We start from the raw sequence: 17,352 nt of genomic DNA on the forward strand, positions 1-17,352 counted from the left end.
ATATTTGAATTTATTTTTAGCTCCTCCTACCAGACCACCAACTACAAAACCAAAACCGACTTCAGCAAAGAGAAAAACCCCACCTCCAGCAACTACAGCTGTACAGCCACTTACAACCACATATGGCACCATCACCAAACTGGAACCAAAGGATCTACCTGCAGGTACAACATTTTATACATTAACAGGAAGCAGGGATTACTTAAAGAATGCATTCACAGAGCAGCGCCAGTCAGTGTAATAGTTTTCCTTATGAGTGTACTCACAGCACAGTGCTTAGAAATAGTTAATTCCCTTGGCCTGATCAAGAAATGCATGCTCACACTATACAAGTATTTGTACAGTGAAATAAGAGAGTAGTAGCCGAGGGAGAACTTACAGCTCCAAACATTTACGGAGATAGTCATTTTTTTTAGGGACAAGGACCTTGCACCAAAATCCATACAACAAGCTGAAGTATTCTGGTCCTTGGAGTATCCCTTTAACCCCTTAAGGACACATGACATGTGTGACATGTCATGAATCCCCTTTAATTCCAGAAGTTTGGTCCTTAAGGGGTTACTACACATTTTTCTCAAACTGTAGTATGAACTCGTGTACTATATAGCATTTGAAATAGAAACACGTCCTTCTTATATGATGTATACTTCCATTCTACTGGGTCATGATTTGTGATGTAAAACACATTATTATAAAAAGCTGTTAACATAGAAATAAATAAGTTGATCACTTGAAGCTAGGGTGCAATAACCTTGTAACCAATGATTAAAATGTGCCATTATAAAACATATAATTATTGACGAGTTAGTATTTTCTGATGTTAACATTTTCAGGATTGCCAATCTCATGACAGCAAACCTCTCAGAGAGAAACTACTCTTTAAATGGTCTTTGTTGTTGAGGGATTGTCTAGATGATAATATATGTCATATGATAATATATATAGTGAATTATTTATGTACTGAAACACTGCATTCACAGATATAAAAATGTATCTAAAAGTACTGTCAAAATTTAAAAAAAAACAACAAAACTTTAGGAGTTGTGTTACTATATTTTAAACAAGTAGCAGTCCAGAATTTTAGAATTTTATTAGCTGCCTTTTTTGGTCAGAAACTACCTCGGTAATGCCAGATGATGCATGGATGAAAACCACCAGTGAATATGTCTTTGAAACAACAGGCATTACGGCTTCATCGCAATTTTCAAATCCATCCACAGCTGAAACTGATGTGGAGAACGAACTAGAAACTTTGCATACAGGTAAATGACTAACAGTGAGAAAACCCCCCCAAACAAATAATGATACACTCGTATGCATATATAACCCCTTAACCCCTTAAGGACACATGACATGTGTGACATGTCATGATTCCCTTTTATTCCAGAAGTTTGGTCCTTAAGGGGTTAACGCGTGCACACACACACACACACACACACTGACAGGTGCACACATGCACACTCACACACTCACAGACACACACACTGAGACCCATACATGCACACTCAGACACACACTTACAGACACACTACTGCTCTTCTGTTTGGCTTATTTTCTTGGGTCCAATTAGAGCAGATTCTTTTTGCCAGTGAGAGCCAGAAGCTCCTGCTGGGCACTTCCATTAGGTCTCCTGACATAAACCTTACTGAGTGAGAATGTCAGCTGATCGCTCTTAACCAATGAGCTGCACCAACAGGTTTAGCTCAGGTGAAGAGCTTCTGGCTGTAAGAGAGGCAAGAACCAGTGGATCTCAGGTAAGATGTCAAACAATTAGCAAAAGGGTGTGGGATGTGGTGGTGATCAGCAAAGCACTCCTGGCACCATACTTTTTTGTCATATTGTAAGACTGCATTGGCTTTATAGCATTGTTTGGGATTACTCTCAATAAAAAAAGGTTAATCTAAACACCATAACCTCTGCAGCCTGGTGCCAGCTGTCCCCTGGACCCATCCCACTGGTGGTAGTTAAATCTTTTTCAAATGGTTTAACTCATACCTAAGTCCCTCTGGTGTCTGCAGTCCTTTCTGGATATTACTAAAGAGGAAATTATTATTCTGTAGTAATATCAATGTTGACCCTATTTGGAGTTTATTATCTGGCTAAGAGTATCAACTGGTGCTTAAAGGACCACTATAGTGGCAGGAAAACAAACTTGTTTAGTCCCCCCCCCTCCACCCCCAGTATCCCCCTCCCGCTGGGCTGAAGAGGTTAAACACTTACCTTTCTCCGGCTCTCTATCGGTGCTGGGGAACTCTCCTTCTCCTCCCGACGTCAGCACTGAATGTGCATGCGCGGCAAGAGCCACACGTGCTTTTAGACAGTCCATAGGAAAGCATTTCTTAATGCTTTCCTATGGACGTCAGCATCTTCTCACTGTGATTTTCACAGTGAGAAGCGCGGAAGTGCCTCTAGCGGCTGTCAGTGAGACAGCCACTAGAGGCAGGATTAACCCTAGTGTAAACAGAGCAGTTTCTCTGAAACTGGTATGTTTAAAGCTGCAGGGTTAAAACCTGGGGGACCTGGCACCCAGACCACTTCATTGAGCTGAAGTGGTCTGAGTGCCTATAGTGGTCCTTTAAATGACCCCTTCATATATAGAACTCTGTAGGTAGGCAGATAGGGACACAAGATGTTGCTAATAAATTGTCTTCTAAATAATTAGATTTATTACATTTATTACGAACAATTAAATAAAACTTGACTCCATGATCATTAAACTACACAAGACATCTGTTAAGGATGGGTACTAGTTTGTCCCCTTAAAAGGGTTTTGGTTTGGCAATAATGTTTTAACAGTGATACCCAGAGATTTAAAGGAACACTCCAGAACTTAAAGTACTGTAACTTGCTGAAGTGCTTTGTGAAGAATGTGTCCTCTTTTTCATTTTACAAAAAAGTGCAGATTTCAGTAGAAATTAACCTTGTTACACCTCCTGTATGTCAAATGGACAACCAGTCCTGTTGCTGCTGGTTTGGGTAGCTCAGTGGAGGCAGAAAATTGCCCAGAGCTCTTGCCTTCAGATTGAGCTGTATAGAAAGACTGTGATTTGATACACACAGAAAATCTGGGCTGGAGAAGAATGGGAGGCTTGTAAAAGCTGCATATGTTCAAATTATTTTTTTTATTTGGGCAGTGGAGTGTCTAATAACATTTACATTTCATAAAGTGATTTTAAAGGCTGCAACCAATACATAAGCTATGTGTTTCTACAAAACTCCCTGAATGTTAGGCAAGATAAAAAAAAGTACAACTTTATTCAAAACATTGATGACGAGTTCAACATTTTCCCCAACCCTAACATCTTTATCTTCTTTCTAAACGTGTTTGAGCTGGACTTTGTTCACTTCTTGTTTCTCCTCAAATACTATTCCTTTGGTAATTATTTGCTGTTTTATATCCTCATTGTAAAATACTAAAGAGCTACAAAATATGTTGGCACTATATAAATGATAATAATAGTAATAGCAATAATTATTATTTATAAAACACAGAATTTAATTGTGTGAGCTATAAATTAAAGAAATGTATAAAATGTGTCACCACTATCAGTTTTCCTGTATAGGAAAATCTCCAGGAGAATAGATTGCTGTATAGTAAGCAATAGACAACAAAGCCACTACACCATGCTATTAGCTGTAGTGACATCTAGTGGTTAAGTGCAAGCTGGTTGCTCTCATTTGCAGTCGTTCACTCCCCTCTAACTACTTGTCCAGGCGTAGCATATACAGTTGTGTTCAAAAGTGTGTATACCCTTGGAGAATTGGTATCAGGGCCGGCGCGTCCATAAGGCGGCACAGGCGGCCGCCTTAGGGCGCACCGGCTCTGGGGGCGCAAAATTCCAGTGACCGGCAGGAGGGAAGTGCTCCCTCCTGCCAGGTCACCTCCTGGATCCCCGGAGCTGCTGCGCGGCGTGCGGCTGAAGTTGATTAGGAGGCGGCGAGGGAGCTCTCTGATCTCTCTGACCGGCTCCCTCGCAGGCTGTTTTCTGATGCCGCGGGAGCCGGAATATGACGTCATATTCCGGCTCCCGCGGCATCAGAAAACAGCCTGCGAGGGAGCCGGTCAGAGAGATCAGAGAGCTCCCTCGCCGCCTCCTAATCAACTTCAGCCGCACGCCGCGCAGCAGCCTCACTGGACCACCAATGAGAGACCCACGCCAGCACTCCAGGTAGGGAGGCTGGGTGGGACATTTAAATGTAATTTTTTATTAATTACTGTGTGTGTGCATGTGAGTGTTAGTGTCTGTCATTGTGTGTGTAAGTGTGTCTATGAGTTTATGTGTGAGTGTGTATGTCAGTGTGTATGTGTGTGAGTGAGTGTGTGTGTGTCTGTCAGTGTGTGTGTAAGTGTGTCTATGAGTTTATGTGTGAGTGTGTATGTCAGTGTGTGTGAGTGAGTGTGTGTGTGTCTGTCAGTGTGTGTGTAAGTGTGTCTATGAGTTTGTGTGTGAGTGTGTATGTCAGTGTGTATGTGTGTCTGTGAGTTTGTGTGTGTGTGAGTGAGTGTGTGTGTGTGTCTGTCAGTATGTGTGTCTGTCAGTGTGTGTGTGTAAGTGTGTCTATGAGTTTGTGTGTGAGTGAGTGTGTCTGTCGGTGTGTGTAAGTATGTCAGTGTGTGTGTGCGCATGTGAGTATGTGTGTGTGTGTGTGTGTGTGTGTTCGAGTATGTGTCTGTGAGTTTGTGTGCGTGTGTGTGTGTGTGTGAGTGAGTATGTATTTTTCTGTATGCCTGTCTGTATGTATGTATGTTTTTATCTGTATGATGGTATGCCTCTGTATGTATGTATGTGTCTGTATGCCTGTATGTCTTGTACGTATGTTTCTGTATGTCTCTGTATGCATGTATGTAACTGGATGTATGTTTGTCTCTGAATGTCTGTATATATGTCTCTGTATGCATGTATGTAACTGTATGCCTTTATGTCTCTGTATGTACGTATGTGTGTGTCTGTGTGTCTCTGTATGCCTGTATGTCTTTGTATGCATGTTTCTGTATTTATGTATGTGTCTGTATGACGGTATGCCTCTGTATGTATGTATGTGTCTGTATGCCTGTCTATATGAATGTGTCTGTATGACGTTATGTCTCTGTATGTATGTATGTATGTATGTGTCTGCATGCCTGTATGTCTCTGTATGTATGTTTCTTTATGCCTGTATGTCTGTATGTATGTGCCTGAATGTCTTTGTATGTATGTTTCTGTATGCCTGTCTGTATGTATGTGTCTGTATGACGGTATGCCTGCATGTCTCTGTATGCATGTATGTCTCTGCTTGTATGTCTCTCACTGTATGTGTCTGTATGTCTCTGTATGATTATTGCTGTCTTTGTATGACAGTGTACCTGTATGACTTTGACTGTGTGACTGAAAAATGATGCCTGTGTGCCTGTGGCTTGGGAGGAAAGAAACACAGGTGAAGATGCATTTTTTTTTTTTTTTTAATGAGGGTTGGGGGCACCAAAATGCATCTTCGCCTGTGTAACTAAAAATCCTAGCACCGGCCCTGATTGGTATTATATGTACCATTTTCAAAGAAAACATGAGTGAGCCGACAAAACACATTGCTTTTATTTCTTATGGGATTCATATTTAACTGTAGGTTAAAACACAATTGCACAATCATAAAACTAAACATGACAACAAAGAAAAAATGAAATGACCCCTGTTCAAAAGTCTGCCTACCCTTAGTTCTTTATACTGTGTATTGCCCCTTTTAGTATCAATGACAGCATGCAGTCTTTTGCAATAGCTGTCTATGAGGCCCCTAATTCTTGCAGGTGGCATAGCTGCCCATTCGTCTTGGCAAAATGCTTCCAGGTCATGCAAAATCTTTGGTTGTCTTGCATGAACCGCACATTGAGATCTCCCCAGAGTGGCTTGATAATATCAAGGTCAGGAGACTGTGATTGCCACTCCAGAACCTTCACCTTTTTCTGTTGTTACCACTGGAGGGCCAACTTGTTGTCAGGCATATTGTAACCAGGCTTTTTTGTGACATTGGTGCAGTAAAGGCTTCTTTCTGGCAACTCGACCATGCAGCTCATTTTTGTTCAAGTATTGTTGTATTGTGCTTCTTGAAACAACCACACCACCTTTTTCCAGAGCAGCCTGTATTTCTCCCGAGGTTACTTGTGGCTTTTTGTTGGTATCACAAACGATTCTTATGGCAGTTGTGGCTGAAATCCTTCTTGGTCTTCCTGACCTTGGCTTGGTATCAAGAGATCCCCAAATATTCCACTTCTTAATATGTGATTGAACAGTACTGACTGACATGTTCAAGGCTTTGGATATCTTTTTATATCCTTTTCCATCTTTATAAAGTTCCATTACCTTGTTACGCAGGTCTTTTGACAGTTCTTTTCTGCTCCCCATGGCTCAGTATCTAGCCTGCTCATTGCATCCACCTGAGAGCTAACACACTCATTGACTATTTATACAGAGACACTAATTGCAATTTAAAAAGCCACAGCTTTAATTGCCATTTTAACCTGTGTGTCTATAACAAGGCCAAACATTCAAGGGTATGTCAACTTTTGATCAGTGCCATTTGGGTGATTTCTGTTATCAACTATGTTATAATAAATGGTTTCATATGATCACTATCCTGTGTAATGTTTTGATGATCAGTCATAGTTTCAAAATCAATGCCAACATTTTTGCTGGGTATGTAAACTTTTGAGCACAGCTTGTTATCCAGACAGACATTCGGAGGCCATGTTTTTCTAGCAGCTAAACAGAATTTAACACTGCTTTGAAGATCAAATTTTATTTCTATGCTTGCTAACGTGCAGTTAACCCTTGATATCAATACAAACTGGGAAAAGACGGCAACACTCAGCTGATTACGCTATGGAGGCCTATTACAAAAAGTGGAAAATCTGGAGGATAAGCCCCTTCAAATATTACCTGTGTTTTATTGGTGTTAATCCCAATATGTGACTGCTTCTTATTTGGAGGCCACTTGGAGAGGATGTCTTCTTTTCTCATTTTCGTTTATCATGTTTCTCTTTTTGTTTAATCTCTTATGTCTATTCTTCTTTTTTTTCTGTCTACCCTTCTGTATGGATTTGCTAACTGTAATATTTTATCTTGCTGCCATGATTCCAAGGCACATTGTCCTGTTATGTTACCTTTAATTTGTGATTGTATTGTCCTTTTTCACCTATATTCTCACAATGATTTGTCCACTTTCCCTCTTCTTTTCCTTTTATGGTGACTTTATTTGTAACTTTGTTTATGAAACTTTAATTCACTTTATTTAAAAACCCCAAAACTATTATTTTAATATATGTTACATCTCTGAAATAAGAAAAACATTTTTTAACAAATTAAGAAATAAAATGACAATGTATAATATCTTTAATTAAAAATGTTGTAACTATTCTTACAGAAGGAAACACTGTGACTCATTCACAATCTACACGCCCTGCTTGGGTAAGCACTGTGGACAATCTTTATCCACCCAGTGAAGAGGATTCTGGAAAAAATGGTAAATTATAGTCAGAGGAGAAAAAAAAGCTTCATCCAAAAAATTGATTTTACAGTAAAAATATTCAGAGTGCGTCCAGCGTGACTGCCACTAGAGGCATTACTAGGCTGTAATATAACCTATGCATTTTCTCAGGGGACAGTCAGTAGACACCAGAACAACTACATTAAGCTGTAGTTGTTCTGCTACTATAGTGTCCCTTTAAGGTCTAAATAGTCAAAATAAAAAAAAGACAGCTATGGTTTCAGTTGTGTTACTCTGTTCCTAAATGTGAAACTTTAAATTTGCTTTGAATGCTCATTTTAGTAAATAACCCTGTGTATGTTACATTGATTTCTTCTGTATCTGAACTTAAAGGAACACTATGGGTACCAATACACTTAAGGGGGTAGGAGGGTGAGTGTAGTAGCGTGGGAGGGGTGGTGAGTATGACAATGTTGGGGGGAGTGTAATAGGGCTGGGGTTAAAAAGTGAGATGGAGTGATTGTGACAAGGTTTTCAGTTCAGTGACTATGGCTGGGAAACTGAGAGGGTGATAATCTTTCAGGGCTTTATATGTGTGGACTAAGGATGGTATGTTGGCACATTGTGTACAAATATTCTAGAATTGCTTTTTTAAAAATAGAACAGTTGCCCCCTCCTGATTAACTAACTGGACAGGAAGGGGGGCACAGATACATTCCATGGTGGTCCGGTGGGCCTTCTGGTCCAGTGCTCTGTGATGATGTCAAAGCACAGGCTGGAAATCTTGGCGCCTGTGCCCTGACTCCGTCAGACAGTGCCAGAACCGTGAGGAACCATGAACCACCAAGTAGGTGCCATTTCAAAAGATCTCCCTGCCGGCTCGAGGGGAGCCAATCAGAGCCAGAGCTCCAACTGGCTCTGATGTAGCAACTTCTTCAAGTGCCACCTTGGGCATGTGCCAAGCCTGTCATGCTCTAGGAACAAGTTCACTAACCATATTGTTACTAAATTAATATCTCCTACACTCACAGCAAATAGGACAGGAAACAGAAATTATTCCAAACATATCAGATTTAACCTGGAATAAATGTTAAGGTCTCTGCAGCCCTGAGAAAATACTCAATGAAAGAAAATCACAGACACTGCAGACACTGGGTGGGACAAGATGGGAAAACTGGAATATATATATATATATATATATATATATATATATATATATATATATATATATATATATATATCGAGGTATATTAACATACCGGTATGTAAAAAAACAGAGGATACATGAACACTGAGAACTCAGTAGCTTGCCCTGATCAGGTATCTAAAATGTTTTTGCTCACTTGTAGGATTAGTTGCACAGTCCTAGTTGAGATTCTCTGATACACACAGAGACAATATATTCAATGCACTCACTGCATATTATACACACTACGTCCATGAAACAATAACAGACTCAGCATCCACGACACACAGACACTGCATCCACTGAACACACACAGCATTCACTACACACTGAATATTATATACACACTGCATCCATTACACAAACAGACATTGCTTTCACTACACACACTGCATAACATAATGGATAGGGCGTGCTTTTGGTGCAACGTGGGGGCGGCAACATTTCATCCTTGGACCCAGGCGGCGCAATGCCTTGGGACGGCCCTGACTATTTAGTATATTAGTGTGATATCTATTTTTTTTTATTTTTTTTTAAATTCTTTATTGTGTGATACATTATACATTTGGTAGGAACACATATGCAATACGTACAGTAATAAAGTAAGCATACACATTTCCTGTTTTACTTTGTTGTGTTGCTTTGCCCCTGTGAGAGGTGGCTTGTGTACTGACGACTTCAGTTTAGTTCATTCCGAATTCTTTTTAACCAGTAACAAGTACAAATTAACAATTTAACTGTTTCCAGGAGAGTTATTGTGGTTGCATTTGTTTTCTATCGGTCTACTTCCGTTTCGTAGACTTGTGCATTTTGTTTAGGCTTACTCTCCCTGGAGAGTCTAGGAACTAAGAGATAGTAAAGAGAGGAAGAGAGAGAGAGAGGAAAAAAAAAAGAAGGGGGGTAGGGTCCTTCTCATGGTTGGGTCGGAGTGAAGCAAATTTTTCTGGTTCTTATGCTCCTTTTGTCTTTGCCGCTGCGCAGTCTCCTGGAGGTTTGTTGGCCCGGCGGGTGCCCCATTGCCATTCCGGGTTCCAGGATCCCATGGCCGTTGTGTGGGAAGTAGGGTGTGCATTGGTTGTGTAAGTGTGCGTATGCTGTCCCTATTTCCCTTCCTTCTCCTAGTCTCCCCAGTCCCCAGCCATCCATAGCTCCCATACCTTTTCGTGTGCCTCTGATTTGAGCTGTTAGTCGGTCCATTACGTGGGCGTCTTTTATCTTATTGATAACTGTATCCATCTGGGGGGTATCTGGCTTGAGCCAGCACTGTGCCATTGTTCGTCTGGCTGCTAGGGTGATTTTATTTAACAATTTTTGTTCCTTCCTTGGCCAGTTATCTATTGTTCTAGACAGGAGGAACACCCACACGTCTATGTTTATCTGTCTTTGGAACACTCTCTCCAGCAAGCCCTGCACCCCCACCCAGAAGGTCTTTGCTTTGCGGCAGTCCCACCACATGTGCTTGTACGTCCCTTTATGTCCACACCCCCTCCAATACAGGTCGTCCATAGATTTGTGCATATAGTATAATTTTACTGGTGTTGTATACCATCTGAACATGGTTTTGTATGCTTGTTCCTGTTGTGTGACGCATATCGATGTAGCCTTGTTTGCTTCCCAGATTTCTCTCCATTCTGTGCCCTCTAGGACCTCCCCCAGGTCCGCTTCCCATTGTGTTATGTAGCGGAGCTCACCCCATTCAGAAGTGTTGGCGCTTAAGTGGGCGTATACGAAAGTGATAAGTCCCGACTGGGGGTTTTCTCTGAGGCACATCTGTTTGAATCTCGTTAATGTAGTGTGGGCTGCTGTCTTTGCTAAGGTGTGCTGTGCAAAATCTCGTATTTGCATATATCTAAAAAAGTCAGCAGGCTTCAGTCTGGCCTTTTCCGTCAGAGCCTCAAATGTTACCACCCGGCCACCCTCGTATAGGTGTATTGCTCTCTGCAGGCCCGTCTCTTCTATGTTTTTATAGTCGTGTGCTCGCATTCCTGGGGGGAACGCCCTATTTCTTAGTATGGCATCATGGGAGAGGGTGATGACGTTAATTTGTATTTCAGGGCCTTTGCATCCCATGCTCTAAGGGAATTTAGTATCGCTGGGCATTGTGTGCGGAGGAGCGCCCTGTGTTCCCTCGGCAGCCATATATAAAATTGGGGTAGATCTATTCCCATCAGTCCTGACTCGAGGTCCACCCACCTGCGGTCCTCTGGTGTTGAGTGCCACATCGCTATCTGAGCTAACTGTGCCACCAAGTAATAATTGCCCAGTCCCCCCCCCCGTCTTTGGGGCGATATAGTACGTGCCTAAACACTCCATGTCTTTTGTGTTGCCATATAAATTCCCCTATTGTTTTCTGTAGGGGTGCCAGGTCCGATTTAGTAATCGGTATGGGCAATGCCTGGAAGAGGAACAATAGCCTGGGTAAAATGTTCATTTTTATCGTGTGGACTCTTCCAATCCACGAGATTGGTTTGTCCACCCATTTCCCCAGGTCCGTTATGAGTGTCTTAAGAAGGGGAGTGTAATTAGCGGTGTATAGCTCTGTGGGGTCTCCTGTGATCTGTATTCCCAGGTATTTTATAGACTTTGGGGCGATTGGAATGCGGTGTTCGTCCCGTATGTAGTTCGTGTCAGCGGTCGTCATGGCTATAGGGAGTGCGTTTGATTTTAAGAGGTTAACTTGGTATCCTGATAAGGTGCCCTATTCAGTCAGTCCGATAGTTAGGACCGTCATAGAGCTTTTAGGGTTTGTGAGAGTGAGGAGTATGTCGTCCGCATATCCGGAAACTTGATATGTTTGTCTCCCCACTGTAATGCCCTCAATGCGGTGATTGGTGTGAATGACCTGTAACAGGGGCTCCAGTGAGAGCACAAACAGCAGGGGTGATAGTGGGCAGCCCCATCTCGTACCGTTATGGAGGGGGAAAGGTGTAACCTTGGTCCCTGTAATTTTGATTTGTGCTTTTACATTGCTTTTATTATCGTAAGGTACGTCTCTGGAAAGTTTAGGTGTTGTAGGAGAGTGAACATGTATGACCATTTCACCCTGTCAAAAGCCTTTTCAGCATCAAGGGAAAGGATTAGCGTCGGGACTTTGGCCTCTGTTTGGGTCCAGATTAAGTCAATGTTTCGTCTGGTGTTCTCGAAGAGCTGGCGTCCTGGAATGAAACCCACCTGGTCTGCATTTATCAGTTTTGTTAGCTGTGGGGATAGTCTGTTGGCTAGTATCTTGGCTAGTATTTTGACGTCATGGTTGATAAGTGATATTGGTCTAAAGTTTTCGGGTCATGTGGCGTCTTTCCCTGGTTTTGGTAAGAGGACTATGTGAGCTGTGGACATTTCAGGATCCGGGCGCCCCCCCCTCCATTAAGTAATTGTACCATTCGAGCATGTGTGGTACCAGCTACATCCAGTATGTTTTATAGTAACTTCCTTTATACCCATCTGGTACAGGGGCTTTATGTCCCTTGAGTCGTGTTATGGCGCGGTCAATCTCCTCCGCTGTGATCTCGTCCCCTAGGGCCGCCTTTACAGTTGGGCGTAGTTTGGGTTGCTGTAGTTTAGTGAGGTAAGTGTGTATGGCCTCTCGGTATGTTGTGTTGTCAGTGTTTTCCCCAGGGGAGTGATTGTAAAGGGTTTTGAAAAAGTCAGTGAATACCGCTGCTATATCTGCTGGTGCTGTTTTTGTGTGGCCATTGTGGTCTTTAATCATGGTGATGTGCGCATGTCTAGGTCTCGGGCGTAGTGTGCCGGCCAAGAACGTGTCCATGATATCTATTTTTATATACATGAAATATAACCAAGTCTTTGCATTCTTCATGGAGTTAGTCTTTACATTTTGAACTGTAGGAAGTCAAAATTCAAATGGCATAATTAAGGCCATAGCCTACAGCTTAACTATTTTAGATTAATTTTGCAGTTTAAATTTACATAAAATACATATACAAAAAATAAGTTCTGTAAAAAAAAAATGATGCCTGTCTCCAATTCTTTCTTGCCTTTGTGTCAAACTCCAGTCCTATAATATATCCAGCAAAAACCTAGATTCAATATGTTTAAATCTGCTTTTCAAATGATTTAATAATTTGATATATTTGATATATTGATATATTTTATATCCATTAGATATTTTGTTCAATTGTAATACTTTGAATAAATCTTTTTAAAAGTTTGGCAAAAACTATTTTTAATCAATTTAAAAGTTTATCCAAAATATTAAATTATTTGAAAAGTTTATACAAAAATATTAAATTGAGGCCAAAGCGTGCATTAAAGAGTGCATAAATCAAAATAACGTCTTTATGTTAATCTGACGTGCTACAGCATACAGTCAATGTTTCAATACCATTCCCAGATTTCTCACAAGACGTCAAAGTAATGCGGTCTAAACATTGCCTGTAACATGTTACATGTCTGATAAGAATAAAGCAACCCTTTTGTTTATTTTCTCCTATAAGTGCACTTCTTCATGTTAGAGAAATAATTTTCAGTATATCTACACACTATACTGGAACAATGCACACACACATATATATATATATATATATATATATATATATAGTGTGCCAAAGGATAGCTGCTCATCGGTCTTTAAAATTCCAATATTTTATTTAGTTAAAGTTAAAATCAGAGACCAACATTTCAGTCCCTATTCGGGACTTGTCTTGTTACCCTGAGGAAAGTCCCGAATAGGGACTGAAACGTTGGTCTCTGATTTTAACTTGAACTAAATAAAATATTAGAATTTTAAAGACCGGTGAGCAGCTATCCTTTGGCACACTGTACATTTGAAGTCCATGCTATGGCACCCGACATTATGGGATACTACTAAGCGTGAGTGCGGGGGAAATTGTATATATATATATATATATATATATATATATATATATATATATATTAAACAATAAAAAAGTAGGTGTGCAAAATAAATGTATAGGATAGCTAAATTATACACAATACAATGTGCCAAGCATGCAAAAGTGTCATGCAAATTTGTGCATAAATACAGATATATATATATGAAAATCACCACATATACATTTAACCGTGCAGGCTAATATACACAGATATAAAAAAAGTTATATACTTGCACAGGTCTGTTCAGGCCGTCCAATCTAAAATATAAGAAGACACAGACCTAGTGCAATATTGTTAAGGTAAATAATAGAATGAAAAGAAAAAAATCCAAACTCACAATTGTGGAGTGGTTGAAGTACCACTCCAAACTATCAGACCTCAGGAGGATCAGCCCCTTGTGATCGTATGATCCGATGGATGAACAGCTGAAAGCACTCACTTGATGACCGGTAAGGTATAAAAGCAGTGTTCCATTTATTAAGACATCAAAGAAAAATTATTAAATATATTAAAAATATGCTCCTGCCGCTGATAAGAGGCTAAGAGTCCAATAAGTCCAGGTCTATGTTGAGGATAAACCAAAGTAGTAGTTCTCTCCTGTCATCGGCTCTCCCATCCAGCGCAGTTACTTCAAGCGTGGACCGGAAGCCGGAAGTAACTGCGCTGGATGGGAGAGCCGATGACAAGCCGGTACAGAGAAGAGGAGAGAACTACTACTTTGGTTTATCATCAACATAGACCTGGACTTATTGGACTCTTACCCTCTTATCAGCGGCAGGAGCATATTTTTAATATATTTAAAGGGAAACTCCAGTGCCAGGAAAACGATCCGTTTTCCTGGCACTGGAGGGTCCCTCTCCCTCCCACCCCCCAATCCCCGGTTGCTGAAGGGGTGAAAACCCCTTCAGTGACTTACCAGAGGCAGCGACATGTCCCACGTCGCTGCTTCCTCCTCCCCCGCCGCTCCTCCTTCTGCTTACGTCGGCCGGTGGGCGAGACTGATCTCGCCCGCTGGACGAGGAGACCTAATGCGCATGCGCGGCAATGCCGCACATGCGCATTAGCGCACCCCATAGGAAAGCATTGAAAATGAATTTCAATGCTTCCCTATGGGGAATAGAGCGACGCTGGAGGTCCTCACACAGCGTGAGGACGTCCTGCGACGCTCTAGCACAGAAAACCTGTGCTATAGAGCAGGAAGTTCCCTCTAGTGGTTGTCTAATAGACAGCCACTAGGGGAGGACTTAACCCTGCAAGGTAATTATTGCAGTTTAAAAAAAAACTGCAATAATTACACTTGCAGGGTTAAGGGTAGTGGGAGTTGGCACCCAGACCACTCCAATGGGCAGAAGTGGTCTGGGTGCCTAGAGTGTCCCTTTAATAATTTTTCTTTGATGTCTTAATAAATGGAACACTGCTTTTATACCTTACCGGTCATCAAGTGAGTGCTTTCAGCTGTTCATCCATCGGATCCTACGATCACAAGGGGCTGATCCTCCTGAGGTCTGATAGTTTGGAGTGGTACTTCAACCACTCCACAATTGTGAGTTTGGATTTTTTTCTTTTCATTCTATTATTTACCTTAACAATATTGCACTAGGTCTGTGTCTTCTTATATTTTAGATTGGACGGCCTGAACAGACCTGTGCAAGTATATAACTTTTTTTATATCTGTGTATATTAGCCTGCATGGTTAAATGTATATGTGGTGATTTTCCAATATATACGGGTATATCTGTATTTATGCACAAATTTGCATGACACTTTTGCATGCTTGGCACATTGTATTGTGTATAATTTAGCTATCCTATACATTTATTTTGCGCACCTACTTTTTTATTGTTTAATCTTTTACTTGGTGGATTTCATCGGATTCCCCTGTAGGTTGCTGCATTTGTTTGTTTAACTATTACTTTCTCCATATTTTTGCGCCATCCTATTCTACTTACATTTTATATATATATATATATATATATATATATATATATATATATATATATATATATATATATATTAGTGCTTGTATAAAACATTTTCCAGAGCAGCTTTTTATATCTGGTCAGGCCCTGGAGCGTAGACACTGCTAGATATCCCTCTGTAATACTCTATTTTCAGAATGAAATATATTTCACGACGTATCTTTCCTAAGGTACTATGCATTCGTTAAAGACATACATCTAACAGGATCTTCCCCCACCAAAGTACTGAGCCTTAACTACTGCAGCAATTTTACTATACCTGAGCCTTATCCTTCAAAAGGGGTTTTTAAAGTAATGATCGAAAATTAAGAGACCTTGCTATGACAAACTCAAAATCAATATGAATAGATATGGTAAATATCCAGACCCTTTACTGTGAGCAAACTCCTATAAACCTTGCACTGGTATACTGTCTTTGAAATACAGAGATGCTACATCAAATGAGAGACAGACATTAAAGAGAACCCATTCAATAACAGATGGCACAAAGAAACATTCTATCTAGCATGAGATCCAAAAAACAGCACATCTATATTGAGTAGGGCACCATTCAAACAGTGTGGACTGTTTGTCAAAATTAGGTCAAATGGAAATTCATGGCAAATACATAAGAATCAGTCTTATTACATAATGCTAATCAATATGTTTCTTATTTCCAATGGGAATGGCAACAATGAAAAAATAAGTGACATAGGAGACTATATGTACAAGAATCACCAACTGAAATGTACAAGTTTTGCGTTTGATAAATGTTCACATCCCTGTTCATTGCACTGAATTATTATTATTATTATTATTATTATTTTAAATCAGACACAGATGGTGCATTCAGTGACAGTCTAGATCTCAATTTTCTTTATTCAAATGAATAAGTATTATTATGTTTTTTCATGATCACCATTATACCAAAATGTTGCAGTTTGGATGCAGATTTTGAGCAAAGATTACCTTTTTCTCTCGATCAATCCCTGCTAGCTATAACTATGCCCGATCCAATCCAAAAATCCAATACAGTGTTTTTCAAAAACAGCTTTCTTAATACTTAATGTTTAGGATAGTGTTGTTCTTAAAAAGCCCACTAGTGGGCAGCGTGACATCATTCTTTCAACCAACGATTAAAATGGATAGTGATTTTCTTTATGGTTTCAGTTAATTAGCCATAAATGCCCTCGTTAAAGCAAATGCTTTAAGCTTTTCCCTCCATTATATTTATAATTACCAAACCTAATGTAACATACTGTATAAATTACTGAGCCCACTGTTTTATATGGATTACACTGACGAAGCGAACGTCATATGTACGTAGGTGATACTAACATTAAACAAATTTGTCGCCGAGGGTGATATTAAGGTATCAACAAAAGGAAAAGGAAATAGGATAAAATATTAAACAAATGTTGTGTTCTTCCTGTTACCTTTTGATGTTTATTACAATTTATAAGCCTTTTGCTTGTCTCTATAGTGTTAATAAATTTTGCTCTGTTAGTATATTATTTGAAATAGCTTCCATGTAATATAGAGATCACCCTTTACTTAGCTCTATATCTGCTATCACAATTTAGTGGTGAACAAGGACTGTAACTTGTGATCACTTTTTTTTCTACATGAATTTTTGACACAAGATTATTATTATTTTATTATTTATTTTATTATTTATATAGTGCTATCACATTCCGTAGCGCTGTACAATGGGTCAACATTGTTTATTATAACCAGATCCAAACAAGCATCCTTTATAGTTGGTGCTTCTACCAATTGTGACACAGAGGTGTTATTTAACAAGTTCAAAACCTTGATTCCCCTTCATGAATTACTAGTCCCTCTATCCCAATTCATGTCCCAGTAATTAAAATCTCTAATAATTAAAGTGTTACCTGG

At 40.1% G+C, this 17,352-nt stretch overlaps 1 protein-coding gene across 2 annotated transcripts in view; it reads left to right on the top strand.

The window, feature by feature from the left end:
- The window catches only part of LOC134600986 (T-cell immunoglobulin and mucin domain-containing protein 4-like), a 97,327-nt gene that overhangs the window by 61,446 nt on the left and 18,529 nt on the right, over positions 1-17,352 (top strand). Inside the window, exons 3-5 of one of the 2 annotated variants that reach the window (XM_063445390.1) lie at positions 21-164; positions 1,113-1,262; positions 7,393-7,491. In XM_063445390.1, coding sequence (XP_063301460.1) covers positions 21-164; positions 1,113-1,262; positions 7,393-7,491 — 393 coding nt within the window. The remainder of the gene's footprint in view (positions 1-20; positions 165-1,112; positions 1,263-7,392; positions 7,492-17,352) is intronic. The other variant, XM_063445391.1, reaches the window with a different exon arrangement.

This window comes from Pelobates fuscus, chromosome 3, assembly GCF_036172605.1.
Source record: "Pelobates fuscus isolate aPelFus1 chromosome 3, aPelFus1.pri, whole genome shotgun sequence".
NCBI classification, from domain to species: domain Eukaryota; kingdom Metazoa; phylum Chordata; class Amphibia; order Anura; family Pelobatidae; genus Pelobates; species Pelobates fuscus.